Genomic DNA, 26,079 nt, shown 5'->3' with positions numbered 1-26,079 from the left:
TCATGTTTTGAGAGGTATCATATGTCACGGTAAGGCGCAGTCGGTAGAGAACTCGCCCTGTAAGCGAGGAGTCTCGGGTTCGAGCCCCGGACTGACGGTATATTTTTCACACCCTGTGACATTCGACGCTATCTTGATGGTTCAGCCAAATGCTTGTTGAAACGAGTCGTCTGACTGGTTCAAATAAAAATAGATTTGTGAAAATAAAAGTAGCAATATCGGAAATCCTAATTTACAGAGAGATGCCTCAGATCTTTGTTTAGAAGACCAAGTACTTTAGTCAGATTGGGGCATGACATGCGCTTATTTTCCCATACGGAATAACGGGCTATGCGCTATATTCAAATATGCGCTTATTTAACAGATTTATAGTATGTTAACTAGCCATGTTATCATGACAGTGCATTGTGTAACTTGATAAACAGTGTCGTATTTATAATACAAAATGTGGTGTTAACATGTTCAAATGGTGTCTTATTATATTAGCTAGCCATGCTTTCATGTCAAAGAGTAGTGTTAACTTGTCAAAACATAGTTTTATTATGTTAAAACGTTAAAATTCAACATCACATTTTGACATAATAACATTGCGGTTTTACGAATAACACGCTATATGGACAGCAAGACATGAATTGCCAGGATAAAGGACAGCTGCGGCGTTCCATACCTAAAGCTCTGAACCCCGCCTGTAAACACTTCCGTAAATGTTACAGAGCACTTACTGCGTGAGTAACTAAGAGAGAGTCATGTACAATTGCTCAGGTAGTGGTTTCTCCCATTTTGTCTGCAGTATTGTTAAGTAAGGAATCTTGATTCAAGTAAGGCCTAAAAGTTCTTTGTTTCCTTGCTCCAAAAAATTAGGGTAGTTAGGTCGGTTATCTTTTTTTAGGGGTGTGTGGGGGTGGGGGGGGGTGGGGGCGGGGGATTATTTTTCATTAAGTGAGACTTTTCGGAAATTACTTTTTGTGTCAAAAATGAATACATATAAGGGAATCATGCCTTTAGAGCGTCAGTAAGTTGTTTTCTAACATCACTGACCATGTTTAAAGCATTAAAAATTGCCAAAAAGTTGAAAAAAAATATTCTCCAAGGCCATAAAACATTTAGGGTCGGGCCAAACATTTAGGGTAGGTCGGTATACTGGAAACAAACATTTTTTTACGCCTAATGAAAAAAATATACTTAGCTGATACAAATAGAATAAATAAACTAAGAGTCACAAGTCATGACAGTATAGTATAAACGATATAAATAACAATTCGACAATGATATAGAAACGAATTGCGATATCAGATCAACAGAATAACGAGACGCAAAATGAAATACATTTTTTATTACCATTAATTAAGAAAATAACATGGAAAATCGTTTTAGTAATAAGAACATACAAAACCAACAGAAACTCGAATGATCTTTCACATTATTTTTTAGCTTAAATTAAACGGAGATTATTTTTCGATACTAATGCCTGCGATTGTTTAACGAGTATTGATTGTTTAAACCAAAACTAGATTACAACGCGGAAGTTAAAACAATGCATAAAGGAAGTAATAAGCGTGTAACGGTTTTAGACTCAAAATCATGCGAGGAATTATAGGAAATTAACGCAGGTTTGCTTTTATTTTAAGTTGGACTAAATAACATAATTTCTAGTTATATTACATAACCAATGTTTATATATATATATCTGTCCTATTTTGTTCTTTTTTATTTGTTGTTTCGATTTCAGTCTGGTCTAGTGTATTTCTTTTTTAAAAATCCCCCATTTCGCGCACAAGTACTGTTTATATGTTAGTCAGATAAAACAAATCGATGACCAAAATTCCGATCAAACTATCAAATGCATTCACAAGGTTAACTACCCGAGCGTAACACAATGGGACGTTATTCGACACGCCAAAATTGGAGTTTATACATACATGCACGATCTACACTGACGAGATACGAACGTTGGCGTTATTTTCGTGACATGATTTAAATTTGTCGGGCAATGTAAGAAATGTACATGTACTCTGAGCGACCGAAACTCGTACGCTTTTATTCAGCCCTTTGTTAAAAAAGGCACTCGCTACAGTTTTTCCGGACGGGTCGATATTTACCCCAACACCGTGCCAATTTGTAATCGTAGTGCTGGTGCGGTCTTCTGCGCATGCCCGGAAGTGATTATCTAATGTCGCGTACGGCAAAAATTCGCAAATTATTATATGTTCGCATGCATTTAATGTGCAAAATGTATAATATACTGACTAAAGGTTATGGTATGTATCGCCATGGTTACAAAATATATACATTTAAAGTACTTATAGTTCAAATTGCTTCAATCCGACATATACTGGAGTCTGTTATTTATACCAGCGCTCCAACTCTGCATTGAGTCACAGCTGTTTCTAATCCCGTACCGTACCCGTACCGTGCATTCGTAAACTATAGGTTTTGTTAAAAAAATAAGGCGGAAACTTTCATCGTTCTATGCCATCAAAATGCTTCAGAAACACCTTAAAATCCGCTTATTAGGAAATCTGCCGTTTGATAATTTTATATATATATATTTCTAAGTCATTTGCTCAAACACTGAAAGAGTATTTCGTACCAGCCTGCGTTGTATAAATGCCCGTCACACCCCACCTCGTTGTAATTTGATTTAAGCGAAATCTAATATGGTGACCTATCAATTTTCTTTTTGTTTTAGATAAGGTAGACATAACCAAAGGTATGTGCAGAGTTTGATTAAATTCTTTTATGTGAAACTCGACAAAATAGCGGAAGTACCAACTTAAAACTGACAAAAATATGCAAAAATAGCCCTTGGGTCTGCTGAACAAGTATTCCTTTCTTTACAAAATCATGTTCTTTTGATTTCTCTGAGCATGTTTCAAATACATATATTGTTTTCCGTTATAAAACTGCTTAGATAATCAAATTTATGCTGATTATTGTACTTTACTGAAATATATTTTAGGATTACAGAAATTTTTAAAAATGTTTAAAATAGCACCATATCTAGTGGCAAATTAAATTGAAACAAAGCTGGTGACCTAGTATTTTTATTTCATTTTTCAATACATCATAACATGATCTTTTAATACAAAACATTTCATCAAAATCTATTATTGAGAAAAAAATACGAAACTGTAGCGAGCGTCCTTGCTCCGCTGCTGTGTATGCATATATATGCATGAATACAATAGGTAACAGATAACGGCCACGTGCCACACTTTAGCATGCAAAACCACAGGTATTTCATATAGAATTTTATATAAAACAGACTCTGTTTTGACAGGCGTCACTGTTCATAGTCAGGATTTTCATGCTTTTTCAGTGACAATTCAAGGTTAAAAGGTAGGACGGGAGCAGGGCTTTAAAGACCCACCGCAACCTAGTGACCTATTTTTTCCTCCTACATGAACTTCGCGCAAATCATTCTGATAAACTAGTATAATACAGCTATTCTACAAGCTGATAGGTTGACAATTTAGGCCCTCACTGAATAAATGTGTCTTCACATCTTCATCTGCAAACGTATTCAATCATATTCTTTCCAGTATAGCTTTCAAACATACAATAATAACTGTCTTACACTGGAAAAACAAAGTATGTTCTCAACGCATCTTAATCTTTCAACAAATGTTCATACTATAACATTAATAAAATGATATATTTAGACGCTAAACACATTGTCTCGGCCTTATATGTCACTGTCAATTTGTTTCTTCTCGATTTTTTCATGCAAACCATGTATAATTGCCATCATGGATATACAAAAAATACTATTTTGTTGCGCGTCTTTAAATGCATATACCTGCTCATGATTTCCTCGTGCAGTCCGTGTGTGTCAATCATGTGGTTTTATCGAGCGAATTTTACATAGATACATGTATTAGTCGACATACACCATTTTCAGAGATTGTCTGATAATCATTTTGCGATAAGCCGAGGCTAAATTTCGAAGAGAGGGCCCATGTTTTGGCTATGCTCAAATGTGGGCGAACGCAAGAACAAATTTAAAAAGTCTCTCGTTCGATAATACACTGTATCGTTCGACGTGTCAGAGAAACGGAAACGTTTGTCTCTTTCGGGTACACCGCGTGTAACGTCAGTACGGCAGGACAATTACATACGTCAACGTCATTTGCGTGACAGGTTTGTGACGACTGAATCCAGGTAACGTTTTAGTTAGGTAACTGAGGACAGTCTATAAGTCGACATGCAGTAAAATCGGCTTAGAGAACGGGAAATTATATGTCACAGGCCCTATCGCGTCTTATTTGGGCCCGCAACCATCGCGGTCAGCGTTGGCAGAACGTAGCGATGAGTCACGTTTCAACTTTTGGAACGCCTACGGGCGTATCCGTGTCAGCAGACGACGTTGTGAACGCTATGCTAACAATTGCAGCGCAGTCCTTGAGATGGGAGCGGAGTTATGGTCTGAGCAGCCATCAACCATAGGTTTAAGTCTCAACTCGTCCTGTGCCAAGGTTATCTCACAGCCAGGCGTTACATCAACCAAATGTTACGTCCTGTGGTTGTCCTTATATTCCGTGAACGTCAAGGCTTGATCTTTCAGCATAACAACGCGCATGCCACCAGGAACTTTTTTTAGACGAGCAACATTTGCGTATTGCCTTGGCCGATGTGCTCATCGGACTGCAATCCGATAGAACACGCCTTGGATTACCTTAGACAGACGGTGGTTTCGTTAACCACAGCCTGCCAACGTCCAGGAACTGATAAGTAGCGCTCCACCAGGAGTGGGCCAGAATCCCACGGTATCTGCTACGTAACTGGAGCGCACGGGGCGGCGTCTTGCTGCTGTGGGGGCCAGTAATTGTGGCCAAGCGCGCTACTGATTGTGTCAGTGAACTTACTCTGACAAGTCTATTGACATTCAAGATTTGAAGCATATTGCGGCCATGAAATACTGTCTAATAAACAACATATTCTTTTAAATCATCAGATTTGCAAATCGCATTGTTCTTTTCTAATTTTGAATCACAGTTAACAAAATATTGTACAATGAATTTGAATGAGGCGTTTCTTTTTCTCGTCAGGGTTGTATTTAGTGCTTCGAAAGTGCAAGCATGCATGAAGAGGCTGCAAGTGTATAAACTCCGATTTTGGTATGTTCTACAAGTTTGCAGAGCAACTTCCGATAGTGTTACGCTCGTGTAGTTCACCCTGTCAATGTATGTGATATTTTGACCGGACTTTTGGTCATCGATTGTTTTTTTCCATTTGACAAACGTATGAACAGTGCATATAATTGTCGGTGGTAAAAGTATAAGGTTTGATAAGACTTTTTTCTCTTACATAGTTTAAATATTTTAAGTATAATATTTAGAAACTGTATTTATGTTTGGAAAGGTCTTTTCATTTCTAGACAAATAAAACAAAATTATCATAGACATTAAGACTACAAAGGCCACCAAAGGTAATTAAATGCCTTACGCATCCCCAAGATTAAGACTTACAGCTAGGGATCCCAACAGTTTCACAGTATTCCTTACTTTTGAATTGTATTGCGATTCACGGTATGCCTTGATAATATGCACAGTGATGGGGCTTATAACCCGTTAACAGGACAAAATATATCATAAAATTTAAACAAGTATATTTTTTTCAAAAAGATATGAAACAGTTTTTTAAGCATGAACAAGTGCAAACTTTCGGATAAAAGATGTTTATTCATAGTAGACATTTTATTCCTTTCGTGATATATATTTTTTTTGTAGTCATAAACATTAAAAATAGTTTTTTTTTATCTCTGTTAAAAGACCTTTTCAAAAACGTGTAGCTTTGTATACAAAACGTAGTAGAAAAGATACAACTCATTGAATATAGAAGATATTACATGTGTGTCTTTTCATTTTGAATTTATTAAACTCGTTGAATAAAATTGATAAAATGCTCGGCAATGCGGAAAGTCACAAATGTAATATTCTTTTTATCACATGCTAGCCTTTCCTGTCGAAACATCAAAAATTCTACTTTCTTTTACTATATAAACAAGTCAGTTTGACGAAAGACTCATGTACTATAACTGACGTCGACGCCAAAGCTTTATTACACTAGTGTATTATCATTTTTATTTAATTTTATTACACTCCCGCGACGTCAAACATGTGATAAAAAGCGTTACGCACCATGTTAAATATAAAATTAACAAAACGGAATTACTCATTACGTGATACAAAACTGAAACACAAAGGTGAGACACTTTATTTCCATTTATATTTTATAGAATTGATTAAAGTTGAGTTGTTAGTGCCTTCCTACATTCTTAAGGATAGAACCATATTATACATCATGTTGAAAACCGGTTGACATGCATTTAAAGCTACTCGCCCCTAATTGGAAAGAACATTATCAGCATGTTCATTTCCTCTAAGTTAGCAAAGTGAGTGAAACTAAGTGTAAGATTTTGGTAAAAGGCAAGAACAATGTTGATTTTCTCCATTATGTCAAAAGCATTGATATGGTCTACTCGATTCTGCAAAATACCTTTGGTAATGTATAAGAATATCTCGTAAAAAGTCATATGTCAAAAAGTTTGTACCAATTACCAACATTTTATGGCATTTTGAGAGATCAATAATTTCTCCTAAAAAGGAGAGTCGCTTTAAAAAGAACATTTGAAAATACACAAAGCATAAACGCATCATCAAAGTTTGTTGTTAGATTTTTTTTCTCTCTAAAAATGTCTTATTGAAAAAGTTGAAATATTCATTCAAGTTATAGACATCGGTGATAAAACATCATAACATACAAATGGGTGGTGCTCAGTCTACACAGAAGATGGCAACGGAAGACATCCTGAGGTTTTTGGAGGAAGAAGTGAAAACCTGGGGTGACAGCATAAAAAATCTTAGAGAAAGTTGGAAGAATAAAGAGAGTTGGGTACCTGCATATCTGAGAAAACAGATAGAAGAAACAGAGACAAGATGGCTTAATATCAAGTCAATAACAGTATGTCTTTTGTAATTGTGTTTTTGTATAATTAGAGGTTATTGCAACTATTAATGTAGAAATAGGTAAATATTCAATTTTCACACTGTATTAAGATACATAACCTAACTGTGGTGTTTATGAAATTGTAAGTAACAGGTCATGCACAAGCCTGTATATATATTTTTTAAAACAGCAATTTAATATATAGAGTGTATTTATTTTCATTTCGTGAATATAGAATATATCTCCCCGAAAGTATGAAAATTGTCTCACTTCGAAGCAAACTAATTTGCTGCTCATTTCATTCTAATTGGTGGAAAACAAGCAAATAAGTAAAGAAAAACTTTAAAAGTATTTCATTATTTGGCATAAAATAAAAAAGTTTTATCTTTTCAATTCATTATCAGAATTGACTTCTCTCAAGACGTTCCTGAAAGAACGTACAAAACAATAATTGATAAAATTCGAATACATGTATTCCAACATTTACACCCATTTGTAATCTGGTCATATTCATTGCTTAGTTTCAACAAATGTTTTCAGACAAAGCTTGAAGAAAAAAACGCCCGAATTAAATATCCCGAAACAGCCATGCAGTATGCATGTTGTTGTCAGGAAATTCAAAGAAAAACAGATGCTGAAATGAATCAACTGAAGAAAGAAAATGAAACGTTACTTCGAAATAAAGAGGAGACCGAGTTTAAATTGAAGAAACTGAAAGAAATAGCTACAGAACAACAATAGTAATGCATACCTATTAAATATTATTTTAAAAATATATATTTAGCGTTTAATCATTATTTTGACTTGAAGCATGATTATACGTTTTCATGACATTTCCTTCTTTTGTAGTATTTGAATCATTATTTGATTATTTATGTAGCTATTTTCTATAGTTACATGTATATAGAAATGCTTTAGTATTACACGTAACTGTATCATTATGTGTGCTTCCTCGTAAAATGTGGTTTAAGTTCTTGTAATGCCAAACATCATTATACATTTTAGCAAACTTTTTCCGTCAAAACTGCACACTGAGGGAAACGTTAAGACTGGTAACACTGCGTCGAAGGTTTGTTTTAAATAGTTATATGCACGTGTAAGGTTTCAATTATGAAATTGTTTAAATGTAAAAGAGGTATATCTCAGATTGTAAAATACCTGTTATGTAGTTTAAACATGACCTTATAGATAAAAATTGAAAGAAAAAAACAACAACAATTTTATTGAATAACAAAGCATATTTACTTTGAACAATTACATACATGTATGTACATTTTGGCTGTTAAGAAATTACGATGTGTAAATAGCTTAATGTGATATTTGTATTGTTCACTTATACAAATATTCTGTCATATTCCATTTACAAGGTTAATGCTCTACTTAGACTATATAAGTCATACATACATCAAATGCAGTTTAAACTAAATATTTAAACCAGTCGTGTCCTAATGTATCCGCAGGATCGATTACGTCGAGCTGATGAATATAGAACTCTGGGCCAGGATGAATTTCTTAAAAGAATGATGAATTTGGAAGATGAATTTGAAGAAGAAAAGGCCCAACTGCAGACTGAGAAAGAGATATTGGCCGCACAGAAAAACAGTCTTGAAGAACGTGTCGAACATCTAGAAAAAACAAATTCTGACTTGCAGGAAAGGTAAAATAGATGATTATCCCTTTGATTCATCTACAACACTAGCGAGATAGATAAATTACAGTTAAACACGAAAGAAACATATCCTTGCCAATTAATTCGTCTACGACAAATAGTATTTTGTCGAGAAACAGATTTAAATACTAAGTCATCATTCTTTGTTCTGGATCATTTGATATTTTTGGGCAAAAACGTCTGATCTCCTCTAATTCACAACTATAATTAATCAAGATATCAACTTTTTCTTACATTCATGTAGTTTTTTCGTATCTAAATTGAAAGGTTTTTAACAAAATGATGCATGATATAAAATTTGTAAATAACAGTTGCCTTTTGTCGTAGAAAAGAAAGAAATAGCAAAGAAGAAACATCTGAATATCTTATTTGTAGAAATAGAGGAGGGTTAGACAAAACTGATAGACTTGAAGCTGAAAATGCAAAGCAACAAGAGAAAGAAACACTACAGGTACAGCTTTTAATCTCCTCTTCTCATTGTTCGCGTCGTGTTCTGGATATATCCGATTATTCAAAATATAGCCCATTTCAAGCAAAGATTGAGAAAATTTATGTCCGAATGGTTTTAGCTACACTAATTTACATTTGCTTTTAATTTAAATCTTTATGTTTCAAGACATAAGGTGGGAAGCCAAGTAGAACTTTTGAATGGCCCCAAAGATATTCCCAAATTATCCCTACTATGTATTTTAGCCAAACGTTTGTGTTGGTTGCATTTAAGAAATAATTTTTAGCACAAGAGTGTTTTAACACTATTTATGCACGATGGGCGGTTATACGTCGTGCGTAATAATTTCACGAGGACACAGCCCGAGTGAAATTATTTGTACGACGTATTACCGCCCAAGTGTATAAACAGTGTTAAAACACGGTTTTGCTATAAATTATTTCGATTCTAATATGCCCTTAATCTAAAACAGTAGATAAAATATAGAAGCGCTCTTTCTTGGTCGCAACAAAAGCATAGACGTCACTGCACATTAACGTGACGTCATTCTAGCGTAAGCGTGTTTTAACAGATACAAGCATATTATAATTTGTGTTCCAAAGTATCTTTTTATATATTTATCATCTATCACAACAGCAGTCTGGAAAAGCCTTCCCATACTTTGGCTCAGTAGTGTTTCATTTTCTGATCACTAATCAAACAAAGTACGAGGAGCTTTTGAAAAATAGTGACAACAGTCCAGTACTTTTACCATTTGCACGTGCACCAACAAGTTTGGCATGTCACTGGAAAGAGTATTGATTTTTCTGTCTAACTGACCGGAAATGGCACTAAACTAACGTGCAAAAGCACATTTAATTAGCAGTTGAAATTCAGGCTCCAGATAATTTTTTTTTGGCTTATGAGTATTTACTCATCATAATTTTTATGAATGAGTAAAATGTTAAAATGTTAAAATCTGAAATTGACTAGGAGTAATTTTACTCCTGAGAATTTGTAAAAGTAAAAAAAAAACAACTGAAATCAGTTTTATAACATATTTATTGGGTGTATCCCCCATGAATTTGTTTGCAGTTCACTACGATTTCAATATTCAGCCTTCAAGTATTTTTCTTCTTTTTTCTCCCTTGGCCATGCAGCTTTGGCTGAATCACCCTCGCTACCGAATCCAATAGAATATTCAATATACGTTTAACTATGTTTTGAGGATCATTTTAATTGGTTTAAAGAATGCGTAGAATGTTTGTTTTACATTCAAGACATTTTTGTTGTTTACTCCGCACTGGAAGTTTACATTTTGAATCAACACCGCCTTAAAACACACTACTGTAACATCCATATTAATTCCCAACCATTTGATTTACGCACGCATTGAGTGTATAATATAGTTTAACCTAGGTGTATAGAATACCATTCAATGCGTGTGTACGTTCAATATGGGAGAATTATTGCCGACCATACGTAAAGCATCCAGACGATTCAGATTTTGTTTATTGTTCCTTCGCAAGGGAAGGAACACTTATGGTGAACATGTCACACTTGACTAAGCATGTAATGGATACAAGGGTATCGTCAAAGGAATCCGAATTCCCGTAGGGCGCCGCCATCTTGGACTCATTACAAATAGCCTCTAGCCCAATATGTATTTACGCATAATCAATCTTTATTTCAATCTTTAATGAAATACAACTCCGTAAAATAACAGAACAACAAGACACAATAATAAAGTTTAAATCATGTAACTCCTCAATTGAATATATCATAGTAAAGAATCGAGATTAATTAAATGAATATGCATCATCTAAAATAGACTCCCGCCAAAAAAAAAAAATAAATAAATAAAAAAAAAAATACGTAATGAAATTGTCCCTGGTCACGTGATCTTTTTAGCTTCTAACATTTCAATACACAAGTTTCAGATTTGCAAGTGCTTTCTTCTGCGTACTTTTTTTTATCCTTCCTGATTTGTTTTTCGAATCGTAAATGCATGTATGAAATTTTTTTTTGTGTTAAGTGTGCAGGTACTCGGCGGTGTAGTCGCGTGATGAAAACATCCGGAATTGAAATACAGACTGCAAGACAACTGCTTCCAAATAGCGTAATATGTACTGCACTTGCTTATACTAAAAAACAACTTTGGATTATAATAAAACTGTTAATATTTAGATTAGTTCTTAAATAGTTTAGTTTGCACCAAAAATGACAGAACATATTTTTCTCATTGCATCATTAAACATTTGTAACATGCTAAAACAATATCCCTTAAAATATATTTTATATGCGCTAGAAGGAACCTTTTGGTAAGCTTAATCTTGTGCTAGTAAAAAGTCATTGCGTGCGTTTCTGTAATTTCATATACATTTTTATACGCTTAAAAATTATCAGACGTGCATATATGCATTATTTTAAAGGGTAATTTACGCTAATACGCATCTTATCTGGAGCCCTGGGGCCGTATTCATAAAGCATCTTAAGTATAAGTATAAGAAATTGATTTTTTACTTAAGTATTACGTAGGTAAGAAATTTATTTTACTTAAGTATATTTGTTATTCATAAAACAACTTAATAAGTAATTCTTGGCTTTTATTGTGGTCGAAAACATTAAAAAAGACAACATTAATTTCAGACAGACACAGCATGCACAATTATGTTTAAAGTGCTTTTATCTGAAAAACAACACTTTAATCGTACTCACGATGGCATTTTGTTTTCTGACTTAAGTCATTTCTTACGTATCTTAAGTTTAAGCTGTTTTATGAATAGGACTTAAGTTTTACTTAGACTTAAGCTGAAATCACCACAAACTTACGTAAAATCTTCAATTTAAGTCAAAACTTATACTTAAAATGCTTTATGAATACGGCCCCTGGTTGAAATACATGTAGTATATCATACTAACCGAAGAATGGCTGTATCTAGCTGCAATTATCGCGAAGAGCAGAGGGCGTATTGTAAGATACGCGGACTGCTTAGCATCGGCACATCAGAAATTAAAGCCGACTTAGACAGCGTGTACGGCGACAGTGCGCTGCCATTCAGTACTATAAAAAGAGGGGGGGGGGGGGGGAACCAGAGCCAAAAATGAGGCCCGTCCTGGGCGCCCTCTGACAGCTGTGTCTGACAAAGACATTGATATTGTGAAAGTAATAATCGGGAAAGATGTAAGATGCACAGTGGTGCAGATAGGGGAAATGTCGGGCCATACTTCGTCAGCGGTTTTTCTGATTTTAAAAGAAAGACATAACCTGCTAAGGTTTGTATACGCTGGATACCGCATTTATTGACCCCTGAGTAAAAGAGGGAGAGGGTAGAAAAGCTTCCGCCCTGCTCGTCAAATATAAAACAGGGAATATAGGCGTATCAAAGAAATTGTTATAGGTAATGAGACGTGGCTGTACTTTTTTGAGCCTGACAATAAAGAAAATAAAAAAAGTGGGTAGGTGAAATAACGAGAGGCCCTTTATTGCTCGGCGGCGCAGAAGCGTCAGGCGGGTTATGTATGCCCTATTCTTTGACTCCGATGGAATTGTGGCTCGTTTTCCTGTCCCTAAACACAGTAGTGTTACGGGTACATTTTACAAAGACAATGTCATCTCTGCTGTTCTCGACCATTACACAGCGTAGCGCCTAAGGACAGGGGAGTGGGGCATCAAGCTGCTACATGACAACGCCCTGGCCCATCGTTCAATCGTAGTATTGGAATACCTCAAGGAGAATTATATTGATGTTTTACCACACCCAACATATAGCCCTGACCTCTCCCCTTGTGACTTTTGGTTGAACCCATACACTAAATCATGTTTAAGGGGGCGCCGCTTTAAAACACGCAGCGCAGTTTGAAGCGCTCTATACCAGTGTATAAACGGTATAACTAAATAGCGCTTCCAAAATGCATTTTCTGAGTGGCTTTTACGCCTGGAAAATTATGTACAGTCAGGTAGAGAGTACTTTGAAGGTCTCACACAGTCATTTCTTGGAAAATGTCTACGGTATGGATAGCCTGCCGCTGTTGCCACTACTTTTCGAACCATCCTCATATGTTATCATTTTCATAGCTCGCGTTTTATACTTGCGATCCTTCTTAAATTACAATAGCAGTATTTGAGTGCGGCTGCACAAACCGTCCCTGCACTTGTGCTCAGTGGCGTGTGAAGATGTTGCATTTTTATATACTATGAACAGACTCATTAAAACCGAGTCTGCTGTTATTTTGATAGGTTGCGTTTTATGCTTAATAAATTATCTTTTAAAACGTAGAAAATACTGGATTATTAAAAAATTTGAGAGTCCTCATTTTGGTAACGAAACAACAAAAACAACAACAAAAGACAAGAACTCAAAAGCAAAGGTAACATGCATAGAACGAAGTCATACATACAGCACTCTACATGGAAAAGTATACGAATGCATCAGACCGTATACACATATTAACAAACAGATTGAAATCGAAAAGATTAAAATTCAATAAACAATTATATAGAGTCATATCATCAAACATTTAATGTTCATTGTACCAAACACTGAATGTGTAATCATAATATTACCCTGCTGTTATACGTGTTTGAAAGCAGTACTAAATCCCTAAAGTTAAGAAAATTAATTCCATTTATTCAACCAAATTCGACATATATTCAGCAAAGCCAACAGATAAAAGAAGACAAAGAATGTCAGACCGAAGAAGAAATTGAAGAAACATTTAGAAAGGCGAAAGACGAGCTGAAAGAGAAATATCTACACGAACAGTCGAAAAATGAAGAATTGATTAAAGAAAACAACCGTCTAATTGAATGCAACACACGTCTTAGTAAAGAAAAGTCAGAAATGCTGGCGAGGTATGTTGAAGTTAATATGGATTATGATGTGACCATAATACTTTGCAGGTTATGTGATCGTAGTCCACTGATCGGTTGTTTGGTACGGAATGCTTCCGCCAGTACAAAATAACTATCAAACATTTTCTTAGGCGTATGGAGCAGACAGGTTTGCTAATCATATATGAAATATTAGGTAAATTGCAAATAAAATAAATCTGAATCATAAGTTTTGGTGATGGATTTATTTTCGCTATGTTAAGTTTTGCTAACTGTCTGTATTCGCGAAGATATATACCCACGAAATGGCTATTATTGTTATAAATAGCCCTGTACGAATGTCGTCCTTCGAAGAAGCGTTCCACATGTCGGCCGGTCGGTCCGTCTGTCGGTAGAGAGAACGGTTTCCGCCCAATAACTTGAGAATCACTTGATCCAGAATATTCAAAGTTGGCAGCATGATTGAGAATGTAGATGAAGTAGATGGCCCCTATGTTTTTGGGAGTCAGTAGGTCAGATATCAAGGTCATAAGGGCATGAACCTTAAAACGGTTTCCACCCAATGACTGAGAACCAATTGACTCGGAACCTTCAAGCTTGGTAGCGTGATTGAGCTTATGAAGTAGATGACCCCTGTTGTTTTGGGGGTCAAAAGCTGAAAGGTTAAGGTCACAGAGGCCTGAACCATGAAAACGGTTTCTGCTCAATAACTTGAGAGCAACTTGCCTCAGAATCTTCAAACTTTTCAGCATGATTGGGCCAGTTATTAGGCTACCCTGTCTTCTTCTCCCTGTCTTCTTCTCCGGTTTTGCCTTTGCCAACTTCTTTGTCCACGGTTTGTTTTTCTACGTCCACCAATACATTATTAGTCTGCACATTTAAGGACAGACCTAATTTATCATTTACCTAAGCAAAGCCAAAAGTCATAAACAATACAATTCATTCCTGTATATTCCATAAACGGTACACAATGTGTAGATCAATTTCACCACAATATTCGTACCTAAATGACTTACTGTTAGTATATTTTTCTCAACTGTAAGAATATTTCACAAAAATGTGGCATTTTCTATGATATATTTGATTTTGTCATCGGAAAGGGGAAATGACAAAATGATAAAATGATAATTTCCATTTGTCTATAAGCAGCAATAATAATTATTATTTGTATATAAGCAGAAATAAAAGCTCTTCAGAACAAACTGCCAAAGGTGAAACAGAACGCCAGAAGCAACATAATGAGGAACCATTAAAGGTATATCTTTGATTTTTTCCCCAGTAAACGCAATATTTTTTAATATATAAACTATTCTGAAATATGGACTTGAATCATTTTTAAATTGTAGGAGTAAAATATTTATTCTAATACGACCCCATTCATTTTCCTATTAAACAAAGAAGGCTGAAACTTGTGTGTTATTAGACAACCATTCATTTTTCTGACGTCACAATTATTACGTTATAGCGTCAAACGGCATAGCTGCGCGCTGGAAAATAAACCCACGGAAAAGAGACAAATATTTTATGGATGTACTTAAAAATCCCTGGAAACGTGTTAGAATCGAAATAATATATACCATTTAGTGATTTGCTCTTAAATAAAGTCATTGTTGTAGTTCAGATGCGTATTATTATACCACTCGGGCTGCGCCCTCGTGATATAATTCCTTCGCATCTCCAAACAATGATTTTATTCAACAACATATCACAAAGTGAGATATATTATTTTTTAAATAATATTCATTTTATAGATCAGCAAATGAAACAGCATCATTTCTGTCCATTTCAGAAACAAAGTCAGCAAGTCAAAGCCACACAAGGAAAACAGACTGGAAGAGATAACCCGATAGAATCATTGAGAAAGAAGTGCCAAAAAATGGAAAAAGACAATCTAGAACTCCTCGACCAGAGGGAAATGTTGAAAGCACAGAATGATTCGTTACAGACATATGCCAACCAACTTAAAGAAGAAAAGGATGAATTATTGCTTAGGTATTATGTCAACTATTTCTGTAAATAAGAAAGTATTATCTTTCATGGGAGTTATACTTGCTTCGGTGATCAAAAATCACCAGCTTCCTGGCTTCGCTGTGGGTTCAAACCCTATCAGAATTCAAATTCTTTCAAGTAAGGGAGGCTGCTGAGTTAGTTCAGGTGCATGCCCGTGCCTGAAATAATCTGGGGTCTCCCGAAACAATGAAGGATTGAAAATTGCAATATTTCCTAAACCATGCTGACACTACTTGGAACTAAACAAAATACAAAATATTTTGATTTTTATGTGATTTTTGCACAATAGACTATAATGATTTCTTTGTAATTTTTAAAAATTATCAAACATGATTTTACAATTTCTTAAAGCTGCCAACGTCTCATTCATCCATATATCTTTTCATTATTGACAATGTTATATTAAACTGACTTAACTACGTGTAAGCATTTTGTGGGTGAAATGAATGCTAGTATTCAAGTTAAATTTGATTTGATTTTTACTTGTATAGTCAGCGAACCACGAAGAAGTCTTCCTTAGCGTTATAATTGCTTGAACATCCATCAGACTGTTTTGATTAGAATATATGCTGCTTCATATATTGTTACAGGCTAAGTAAATTCGCTGGAGACAAACTTGTTGATAACAATCCTGCAATTACCGACCTGAGTGATCCAAACCGACCTACTAAGCTTGGAGAGTTTTACAGCGAGATATACGACAATGAATGGACCAATGCTTTTGAAGCGTTAGTACATGCTGGCTATGACGAAGTAAAAACGATAGAAACATTAAGACTGACGTTACAGGTTAGCGTTAAATCTATAACTTGATACAACTTTTATTCCAGTGTATGACCTTTCAATTTTTTTTACTTTAGACCCTTTATCTAATGGATTTACAGGCTGTTATTTTGCAAAACTCTTTTTAAACAATCGAAAGGACACAATTCACGATGCCATAGGTCTGTCCTGTCTGTACGTCTGCTGAAATATTCTTTTCCGCTCAATAATTGAAGAATTCTTTAATCCATGATGCTCAAAAACTTAATTTGCACATGTTCATGAGCAGTGCACGGCTCCTATGGATTTTGAGGTCAATCCTTTCACAAAAACCTATTAAAGCCTTCTTGATTCACGACCCTCTCACTTTCCAGGTCCTTAGCTCTTTGGATTAATGACCCCTCTTAAAGACAAAGGTCACGTCACGGACGGATGACAATCGCCATCAATGGCAGTGACCATGACCTTTGAGTAAGAAACCTCAAAATTAATAGGAGTCCATGATGGATGTTCTCCATTACCTTAATGGTCATGTATTCTTCGTCCTAGACGAACTGACTTCTAAAATCAGTATGGTTTATTTTTGTCCATAAGTATTTTGCCTGCCATGTTTAAGGGTTGTAGGTCGGGTTATTTTCAAATTATTGGTAGGAAGTTTTTTTTGTACCTACACTCATATTGAACTTGAACTTTTACCCACATACCTTAAAATCAATATGTTAAATACCGTCAACTCGCAATGTTCCTGTACAGTTTGAAGGTCGCAGGTCAAATCGCTCACAAACTATTTAGAGGAAAAGCTTTATGTACTAACAGTCAGTGTTTTAAGGGGCTTGACGATTGTTGTACATTTTAGTTCCTCTTAATATGAACACATTGCATCAACCTTAAGTCTGATGTCATTTTGGTTATTTGTACCATCTATTCTATCGATGACGTGTCAAAAGACTACACGCGCATATGACGATATCTCTAAAAAATTTAATCTATGTAAAAAGTCCTAATTTAACGTTACTCACTTACTGTTAATAGAGGATATTACATGCGTGTCTTTTCGTATTGGATTTATTAAACGAGTTGAATAAAATATTAAAATGTGAGTTTAGTAAATTCAATGTGGAAAGACACAGATGTATTATTCTTTATATCACATGTAAGCTTTCCTTATATAAAAAAATCTTCTTTCTTTAGCAATAATAGACCTAGTAAATCCGACCAACGTCTCCTATACTCAAGACGACGTCAACGTCAAGACTTTATAACACTATCATCAAATTTATGTAATGGCTTTATTTCATTTCCACAACGTCAAACATGTAGTAAGTGAGTTACGTAGGAAAAGTGGGAACCCAAAGGTCAAAAAAGAAAAAAAGAAAAGTGTTGCAGACTCAGTAGAAATATATTTAAATAGTCCATTGACAAAAATAACATTTTCCATTTGAAACTGTTTACATTTAAAATCTAAATGTTTAAGTGCTGCAAAGGCGTCTGCGGTCTTTGAATGTGGCTTTTCCTATTGGACTTTATCTTGTTGCTTTCTTTCACCTAACGTAGAACGTGATGCAATTCTGTGAGAGAAAGTCTGAGCTTTTGTTACAAAAAGTTTCTGATGCTGTAAATCTACTGTTTGAAGAGTACCGACAAACTGTTTTAGAAATGGTGAGTTATATATTCAAATATTATTGTACTCTTGCTTTTATATATGTTATAAGTAGGTCATAATGTGAAGAAAAAATAATAAAATTGTGATAATCAAAAGTATATATTGATATAATGTGTACAAATCAATGTGCAACTGAACAGTTGCAACATATTTGATATTTCTGAGAACTTGCGTGTGTTAAAACAATAAGTAAGAAAACAGTAGGAAATAATTACTTTGATATTGTTCGCCTCAGTGTAAAAGTCCCTGTAGCACAACAGAATCTGGAAATTTCTATATCTATATCTGTATCTATAGTCTATCTCATGATTCCTTTATTTAATGTGATATGTTAATACAGTTTACATGCAATATTTCAGAGAATGCCATCGCATTTAACAATGCCAAAACAGCAGGTCAGTAAAACTTTGAGGTTACAAATATTTTTGATGAGACGAAATAGATATTATTGATTATATAAAAGTCAACTGAATGCGATTTATATGTTTTAAACGCTTTATATGACAGTCTATCCTAGTTTAGATAACTGATGTGTTGAAATCAAATTTAATAAATAAAACCTAACTATTTCATATAAATAATGAAATATCATTGGTACGATGTAACTACAGTTTTAGAAATCGCACGAAATTTCAACTTTATTTCGTTTTATTTTAAAGATGGTTAATCTGATTTTTGTGAAGAGACGGATTTAGATAGCTCTATAATCAAAGTTTTTATATTTGAACATTTGTATTTATATATATTCACTAAGCGCATAATACATGTTAGAATTTCTTAAAATTTGATTTTTCTATCCTGTGTGCCCAACCAATATCAAGTTATTTTAAGATGAGTACAATTTAAATAAATATAGTTTGCCTATGGAATGAAATAAATATTGGAACTATTTTATTTCTTTTTTATTGAGTAGCATTGACAATTATATATCTAGCAGACATTTATTAGAAATGCGAGTGAATTCTGAATCTACACGCAGTTTTAAAACGTTTTAAGTAATAGAGAATATTTGTTTGTTTCAGCGTATGATCGAAATATATTTTAACGCGGGAGCACCATAAGCAATATGTTTGAACATGTAAATTATGGTGTTCTCTAGTGAAAAATATTTCGATCTTACACAAAAACAAACGAACTTTCTTTTTATGTCATGTATTTTCAGTGTTTTTGAACAAATCATTTCAATTTTCACCCGCACAGCTTCACGTGCATCATAGTGTCGTGACGTCATGAAATCGATATTAAACGATTGCAAAATAGTTTTCTTTTACATTTATCACGCCGTACACCTTTATGTACATACATCTATAGCTGAACTGAAGTACATTTTGCAAGGAGTTTCCAGTTATTTATAATTCATATTCTTTTGCATTCAAGTGTAGTTTCGTACAAGTGAAAAATAAAAAAGAAGATATTTTGACTGTTTGAAACAGTGAAAACATCAATAGATCTATTCTTTAACTTATACCTTTCAGTAGGCGTTTTCAATGTAAACAAAAATAAATCATATTAGATCTATCTATGAACTTTTAATGTAGAACTAAAGTTTAAAATCATATTTCAATAAAAAGAAAACTAATTTCTTATTAAAGGGTAAGGAAAGCCTGACAATAAGTTAATTCTGTATAAAAGTCATCATCAAGTCTTTCATTCTGCTGAAGAATTTTTAAAATCGGACCACTATTGAAAACGATATGACAGATTGAAATTTAAGAAAATGGCTGATCATTGAGGCAGCCATTTTTGTGTGTTTATGACGTCATTTACACACTGCTGAATTCTTTACTTATCAAATAACCATTAAAATAGATTAATTTCCATGTGTTTCTTGAGTATAAGGTGTAAAACCTGATGATTTCTTTCATTATAGCTGGAAAATATACAGAAATTATTTTACAGAAATAAGTAAATACAGTTCAAATGTATGTGTAAAAAATTAATAAATCCGCCATTTTGCTTTTTTGCTGCCATGGAAACAAAAGGCCGCCAATTTGACCAAATATCTAAAGGCTCATAACTTTCTCATTTTTACTCTGATTTTAAAAATTCTTTCACTTCTTTAAATGATTTAAGAAATCCCAGCTGATGCAATTAACGTAAGAACAACATTGTCTTTCCCTTTAAATGAGTGAAGAATTCATAAAATGGTTTAAAAATAAGACTTTAACAGAATATACGAAAAGTGATAAATGTCATTAAATGTTGTTTAAAAGTTACTGGCCACATTTAATACCTTTAGTATACATGACAACTTTGTGTGTCAAATTAAGTTTTAAGTTCAATAAAACTACATGAATAATGCAAATATATCATTTCAGGCACGAGATGTCGGACAATTTCTTCGTCGTGAGAAGTCTTCGCTACAAGATATAAAACTACAGCGCAGATGGGAGCCCGATTCTGATACAAATGCCGATAGTGTTAAAACGAGTTCCGAAAAAGTAATTATTAGTTTGTTTACTGCAGTAGAAAGAAAATCAATTGCTGTAGATTTAATACAGATGTGGCGTTTTTCCTTTTTCACTTTTTCAATATCTCTTTTAAGAATAGATCTGTATTTTTGATACAGGTAGACACAAAAGGTTAAAGTCACAATCACTTTCAAATTTAGATTAACACTTTGAGCCCGACGCACATGACAATATATATGATGTATTGCTAGTATTTAGAGTAATCATTGACTGATCTTTTAAAATATTCTTAAGATACTGAAAGACGAACACTCAAAATTGAACGCTGATACTAAATTGAAGCAGCTGCGAAAAGACATGGCGTCATCAATGGTGCCTATTGTGCAAAAGGTATGTTTTAAGTACCTTTTATGAACGTGTTGTTATCATTTACTGTATTTCTTTTCCAGTAAAATGTAAATGATTACAATAAAACATCCGCTGTAACATGTATTGACGGAAATTTTGAATATGTAATAATGCAAAGATTGAAAATGACCACTTAGATTGCAGAGAGGTAAATTATAAAGGCAATAAAAATGTAAATTTTGTCTGTACTCTTTAAGGCGTACATCGAAGCAAGCTGGACAAACAGATGCATAGAAGAACTAAAACCATACATTCTGAAGTGCCTTTACCTAGGCTGGATGATGGTTGTCCAATCGCCACCGCTGGTCCTACATGAATTTCCCACCGAAAAAGAGATAAAATTTGATAAAAACATGTACAAAGAATACACCGCATCCGGACCTCTAGTCAGTTACGTGGTTTGGCCAGCGTTGTTGTTAGAGGAAAATGGACCTGTCGTCTGCAAAGGCGTGGCAGAAGGGCAGAAACCCTAAAACTAGATGTTTAGATGTAGTACCGATAAACAGATGCATGACTTGTGTAAATGACATAGCTAACACAATGTTGGTGATCTGCGAAGTGTCTTTTATATAACCACTACATTTTATGTTTTCGTGTTTTATGATACTTAAACATTATAATTTTTTAGCTGATTAAATGAAACGCAATATGACCAGTGCGCTGTGGAAAATGAACTTGCCGTGTCGTATGGAAAATGACACAATACACATTTCCAGCAACAAGAATTCGGATCGTAAGTTTGCCGAAGGAATTCAAAACAATCATCATAACTATACACGACGTTTTATTGTTTTGTGTTTATCAGTTTTAATTTTATTTTGTGTTAAAACCTTGATCTTCAGACAATGGTTTTACAATATCTTCATACAATGTGTGCTGTTGAAAGCCAACAGTGGAACATAATTCTCTTCATGTTCTAAACCGATTTTCATAACATATAATTCTTGCCTTTGTGCTTCATAATAATTTCCATAATTAATTTTGAAGAACGAGAGCTGCAGGCTCATTTTCATTCGTTTGAGTTTTAATCCAATAAAGAGTTATATTCAACGTTTTTATTTAAACACTTGAAGTAATCTCATTGCATAAATATTATCTTAAACATCTTACATTCCGAATCTAGAACTTTCTAAGAATTATCTTTTAAACCTGTCTGTCACTGATTCAACGTTTTTATTTAAACATAGGTTTGTGTACAGAAATAAACTTTGACCTTGACATTGACCTAGTGACCTAGTTTCACATTTCTGTAGCTACAGCCTTCAAATTTGGACCACACGCATAGGTTTGTGTACAGAAATAAACGTTGATCTTGACATTGACCTGGTGACCTACTTTCACACTTAGGAAGGTATAGGCATGTTAAGTTATTTCTGTGTAGGAATTATATAGTGTACTATTTTTAGCCCACCATCATAAGATGGTGGGATATTCAAATCACTCTGCGTCCGTGGTCCGTCGTCCTTCCGTTCGTCCGTCCTTCTGTCCGTTAACAATTTCTCGTTATCGCATCTCCTCAGAAACTACTGAGGGATTTTAACCAAATTTTCACAGAATGATGTATTGGTATCCTAGTTGTGTCCCTCTGAAAATCAGACTGGTTCAACAATTTTTGAATGAGTTATGGCCCTTTGTTTTTTTTTTAAATTTACATAGATTTGTATAGGGGAAATCTTTGAAAATCTTCTTGTTTAAAACCAAAGGGCCTAGGGCTTTGATATTTGGTATAAAGCATCATCTAGTGGTCCTCTACCAATATGGTTTAAATTATTTCCCTGGGGTTAAATATGGCCCCGCCCTGGAGGTCACATGGTTTACATAGATTTATATAGGGAAAAACTTTGAAAATCTTCTTGTCCAAACTACAAAGCCTAGGGCTTTGATATTTGTAATGTAGCATCATCTAGTGATTCTCTACGTAGGTTGTTAAAATTATCCCCCTAGAGTCAAATATGGCCCCTCCTAAGTAGTTACATTGTTTGTATAGACTTATATAGGGAAAAACCTTCGAAAAATCCCTTGTCCAAAACCACAGGGCCTAGGGCTTTGATATTTTGTATGTGACATCATCTAGTGGTCCTCTACTAAGATTATTCAAATTAATATGGCCCCATCCTGGGAGTCACATGGTTTACATAGACTTATATAGGGAAAAACATTGAAAATCTTCTTGTTCAAACCACAAAGCCTAGGACTTTGATTATTAGTAATGTAGCATCATCTAGTGGTTCTCTACGTAGTTTGTTAAAATTATCCTCCTAGGTTCAAATACGGCCCTGCCCTGGGGGTCACATGGCTCATATAGACTTATATAGGGAAAAACTTCTTTTTGTCGATAACCTACAACATTCAAATTTGGACAACATGTATTGTTTGAGTGGCAAGATGAACCTTGGCATGAGTTGACCTTGATCTTGACCTAGTGACCTACTTTTACATTTTTGTAGCTACAGCTAGCCTTCAAATTTGGACCACATGGATAGGTTTGTGTACCAAAACAAACTTTGACCTTGACATTGACCTAGTGACCTACTTTCACATTTTTGAAGGTACAGGCTTCAAATTAGGACCACATGCTTAGTTTTGTGTTCCAAACTGAAATTTTACCTTGATTTTGACCTAGTGACCTACTTTCACATTTTTCAAGTTACAGACTTCAAATTTGGACAGCATGCATAGTTTTGTGTACCGAAATGAACTTGGATCTTAAGATTGACCTAGTGACCTACTTTCACATTTCTGAAGCTACAGGCTACAAATTTGGACCACATGCATATTTTTGTGTTCTGAATTGTAATTTGACATTGATTTTTACCTAGTGCTTTCACATTTCTCAAGCTGCAGCCTCTAAATTTGAAGCACATGCATAGTTTTGTGTACCGAAATGAACTTTGACCTTGAAATTGAACTAGTGACCTACTTTCACATTTCTCAAGCTACAGCTTTCAAATTTGGACCACATGCATGGACCACATGCACAGTGTTTTGTACCGAAATGAAAATTGATTTTGACCTTGAGATAGTCTTGAAATTTGGAAGATTCAAAAATGGCTCAATGGTGGGCGCCAAGATCACTCTGTGATCTCTTGTATTGACATAGTCCTGTCACTTTGGAGCAGGGATAAACATTCTGACATTTCTTGCAAATTTAGCCGGCTTAAACCAACCAGAAGTATTTTTGCTACTGAGTATTCCTAGGCGCAGCCCCACTATTCGTTTGTGTTTCATTCTCAACTTGATTTCGTCTGTGTATAAGTATGTACATGTTCATTGCATACTCTATTGGAAGATTGTGCCGTGGATGTCATTTGGATCTTTTGATTGCTTTCATCATTTAAATACATCTAATTAGTAGAAATCTTCTGTTATGGTTTGAAAAGGAACGTCTGGAATATTATTTCCGCATTATGAGGATGCCATTAACATGTAATATACGTTTTTGTGCAAACTGTCAATCTTTGGCAAAACTTTATATCATGAATAATGTAAGAAGCAAATAGGAGAGATCGTGTTTGTATACAAACCCGTTGTATTTTCTATTTTTAGCACTGATAAGACAGAGATCGGGTTGGCACACGCCGAGCGTCCATGTTCTTTTGTAAATAGTAATGTTTTTCTATCGGCTTAAAGTTCCTTAAAACTCAGATTATATCAATAGTTATTTGATCAATGGAAAGGTTATAAAACAAGCAATTTATTAATAACTATTAATCATTTTTTCGAAGTAAAATGGATGAGTTATGAACGCTTAACTTACAGTGTTTTTCTAAATGTTTTGAACATCGCTACGCCGCTATTAAAATCATATGTCATTTAAAATGGTAACTCATTTTATAAAGATAATTGTATAAGAAAATATCAAAATCATAAGCATTTCAAAACTTTTTGAATTTTTAAAATCTTTAAATAAACGAAAAAGTTATTAAAAATTAAAAATTCCGATCCCATACATAAACAATGTAAAAGCAATTGTTTTGCCAACCACCAGATAAACAGGTGTTAATGCGTGATGTCACGGCGATCTCTCTTATAATGAACATATCTAAATGCATTAAGAACAATAGCCGCTTGTCATTTATCAAACTGTAGTCAGCAAAAGCAATTATTGTCTCTTTTTGTTTTGACATAGTCTTTTCTGATTTATGCAGAAAGTGTGACAAGTGTTATACGTAAATTTAGAAAAAATTATACATTTCTCGAAGAAACGCGCCAGGTCTTTGTCATTCTTTTGGAATTTATAGTGCACTTTCATGTTTAAGTAATTCAAAATAAAGAGTAAAAATGAATAAATGAGTTCTTCAGTTTCTAATACGCCGTTTTATGGTTATTTTCACACGATTTTAGTTCATGGAAAAAATCTAAACACATATTTTAGAACACAGCTATGCAATTAAGATTGTCTTTCAATTATTTGCCCAACAAACCTTACGGAAGCTGAAACATAAGCATTTGCAAGGTAGTTTATTCTAATCATTCTAATAATAACCAATACTCCAATTGCTATATAATTCAAGTTTGAAATTTTTCTTCAAGCTGGCATTTTTTAAAGTAACTAAAAACACTGAAAATTAATTATTAAACATATACACCAAGAAGGAAAGCAATCCGGGTATGAGTGTATCCATGAAAACTATTGTTAAAAACACTTCTATCTAACATAAAGACACACAGTTCACTGCTTTTAAATATTCAAAATGCCGAAAAAATGTAGTTGAAACATGAATAACCGCTTAACTTAATAAAATTTAAAACTTGGCCGTTACATGACAAAACCTGTATTAGTGCCAAGAAATCAAAATTGAGATAACAAGATATTCACGAAGAACATTCTCACTTTTTCATCTGAAAGCAGTATGACGTTGTCGTGCATGACATGTATTTTTATGTCATTTATATAAGAAATTATACGTATCACTAGGTAAACATCGCACATTTAATATTTAGAAA

The 26,079-nt window shown here is 34.2% G+C and overlaps 1 protein-coding gene across 2 annotated transcripts; it reads left to right on the top strand.

Annotated features, from left to right (window-relative positions):
- Positions 1-1,316: 1,316 nt before the first annotated feature.
- LOC128552791 (filamin A-interacting protein 1-like) lies at positions 1,317-25,412 on the top strand. 2 transcript variants are annotated; one of them, XM_053533856.1, is made up of 15 exons: positions 1,317-1,610; positions 6,730-6,963; positions 7,489-7,688; positions 7,954-8,017; positions 8,409-8,605; positions 8,993-9,068; positions 13,703-13,899; positions 15,055-15,133; positions 15,668-15,870; positions 16,479-16,677; positions 18,205-18,309; positions 18,673-18,708; positions 20,632-20,754; positions 21,019-21,114; positions 21,330-25,412. In XM_053533856.1, exons 2-15 carry the CDS (start codon positions 6,766-6,768, stop codon positions 21,603-21,605), a joined length of 2,049 nt encoding a protein of 682 aa, XP_053389831.1. In that variant the 5' UTR covers positions 1,317-1,610; positions 6,730-6,765; the 3' UTR covers positions 21,606-25,412. The 2 variants fall into 2 exon arrangements, with proteins under 2 accessions (XP_053389831.1, XP_053389832.1); XM_053533857.1 differs by having other exon boundaries at positions 1,318-1,610; positions 15,058-15,133.
- The last annotated feature ends 667 nt before the right edge of the window (positions 25,413-26,079 follow it).

This window comes from Mercenaria mercenaria, unplaced genomic scaffold (genome assembly GCF_021730395.1).
Source record: "Mercenaria mercenaria strain notata unplaced genomic scaffold, MADL_Memer_1 contig_3155, whole genome shotgun sequence".
Lineage (NCBI taxonomy): Eukaryota > Metazoa > Mollusca > Bivalvia > Venerida > Veneridae > Mercenaria > Mercenaria mercenaria.
The sequence above is the reverse complement of the archived record's forward strand: the minus strand, read 5'-3'. Positions and strand labels throughout refer to the sequence as shown.

What these genes read in the sequence shown, in the direction of transcription:
- LOC128552791 (XM_053533856.1), top strand. Translation starts at nt 6,766, where the DNA reads ATGGGTGGTGCTCAGTCTACACAGAAGATGGCAACGGAAGACATCCTG. An exon ending in AAGGATGAATTATTGCTTAG is followed by an intron (nt 15,871 to 16,478) that starts GTATTATGTCAA and finishes ATATTGTTACAG; the next exon opens with GCTAAGTAAATTCGCTGGAG. An exon ending in TTAAAACGAGTTCCGAAAAA is followed by an intron (nt 20,755 to 21,018) that starts GTAATTATTAGT and finishes AATATTCTTAAG; the next exon opens with ATACTGAAAGACGAACACTC.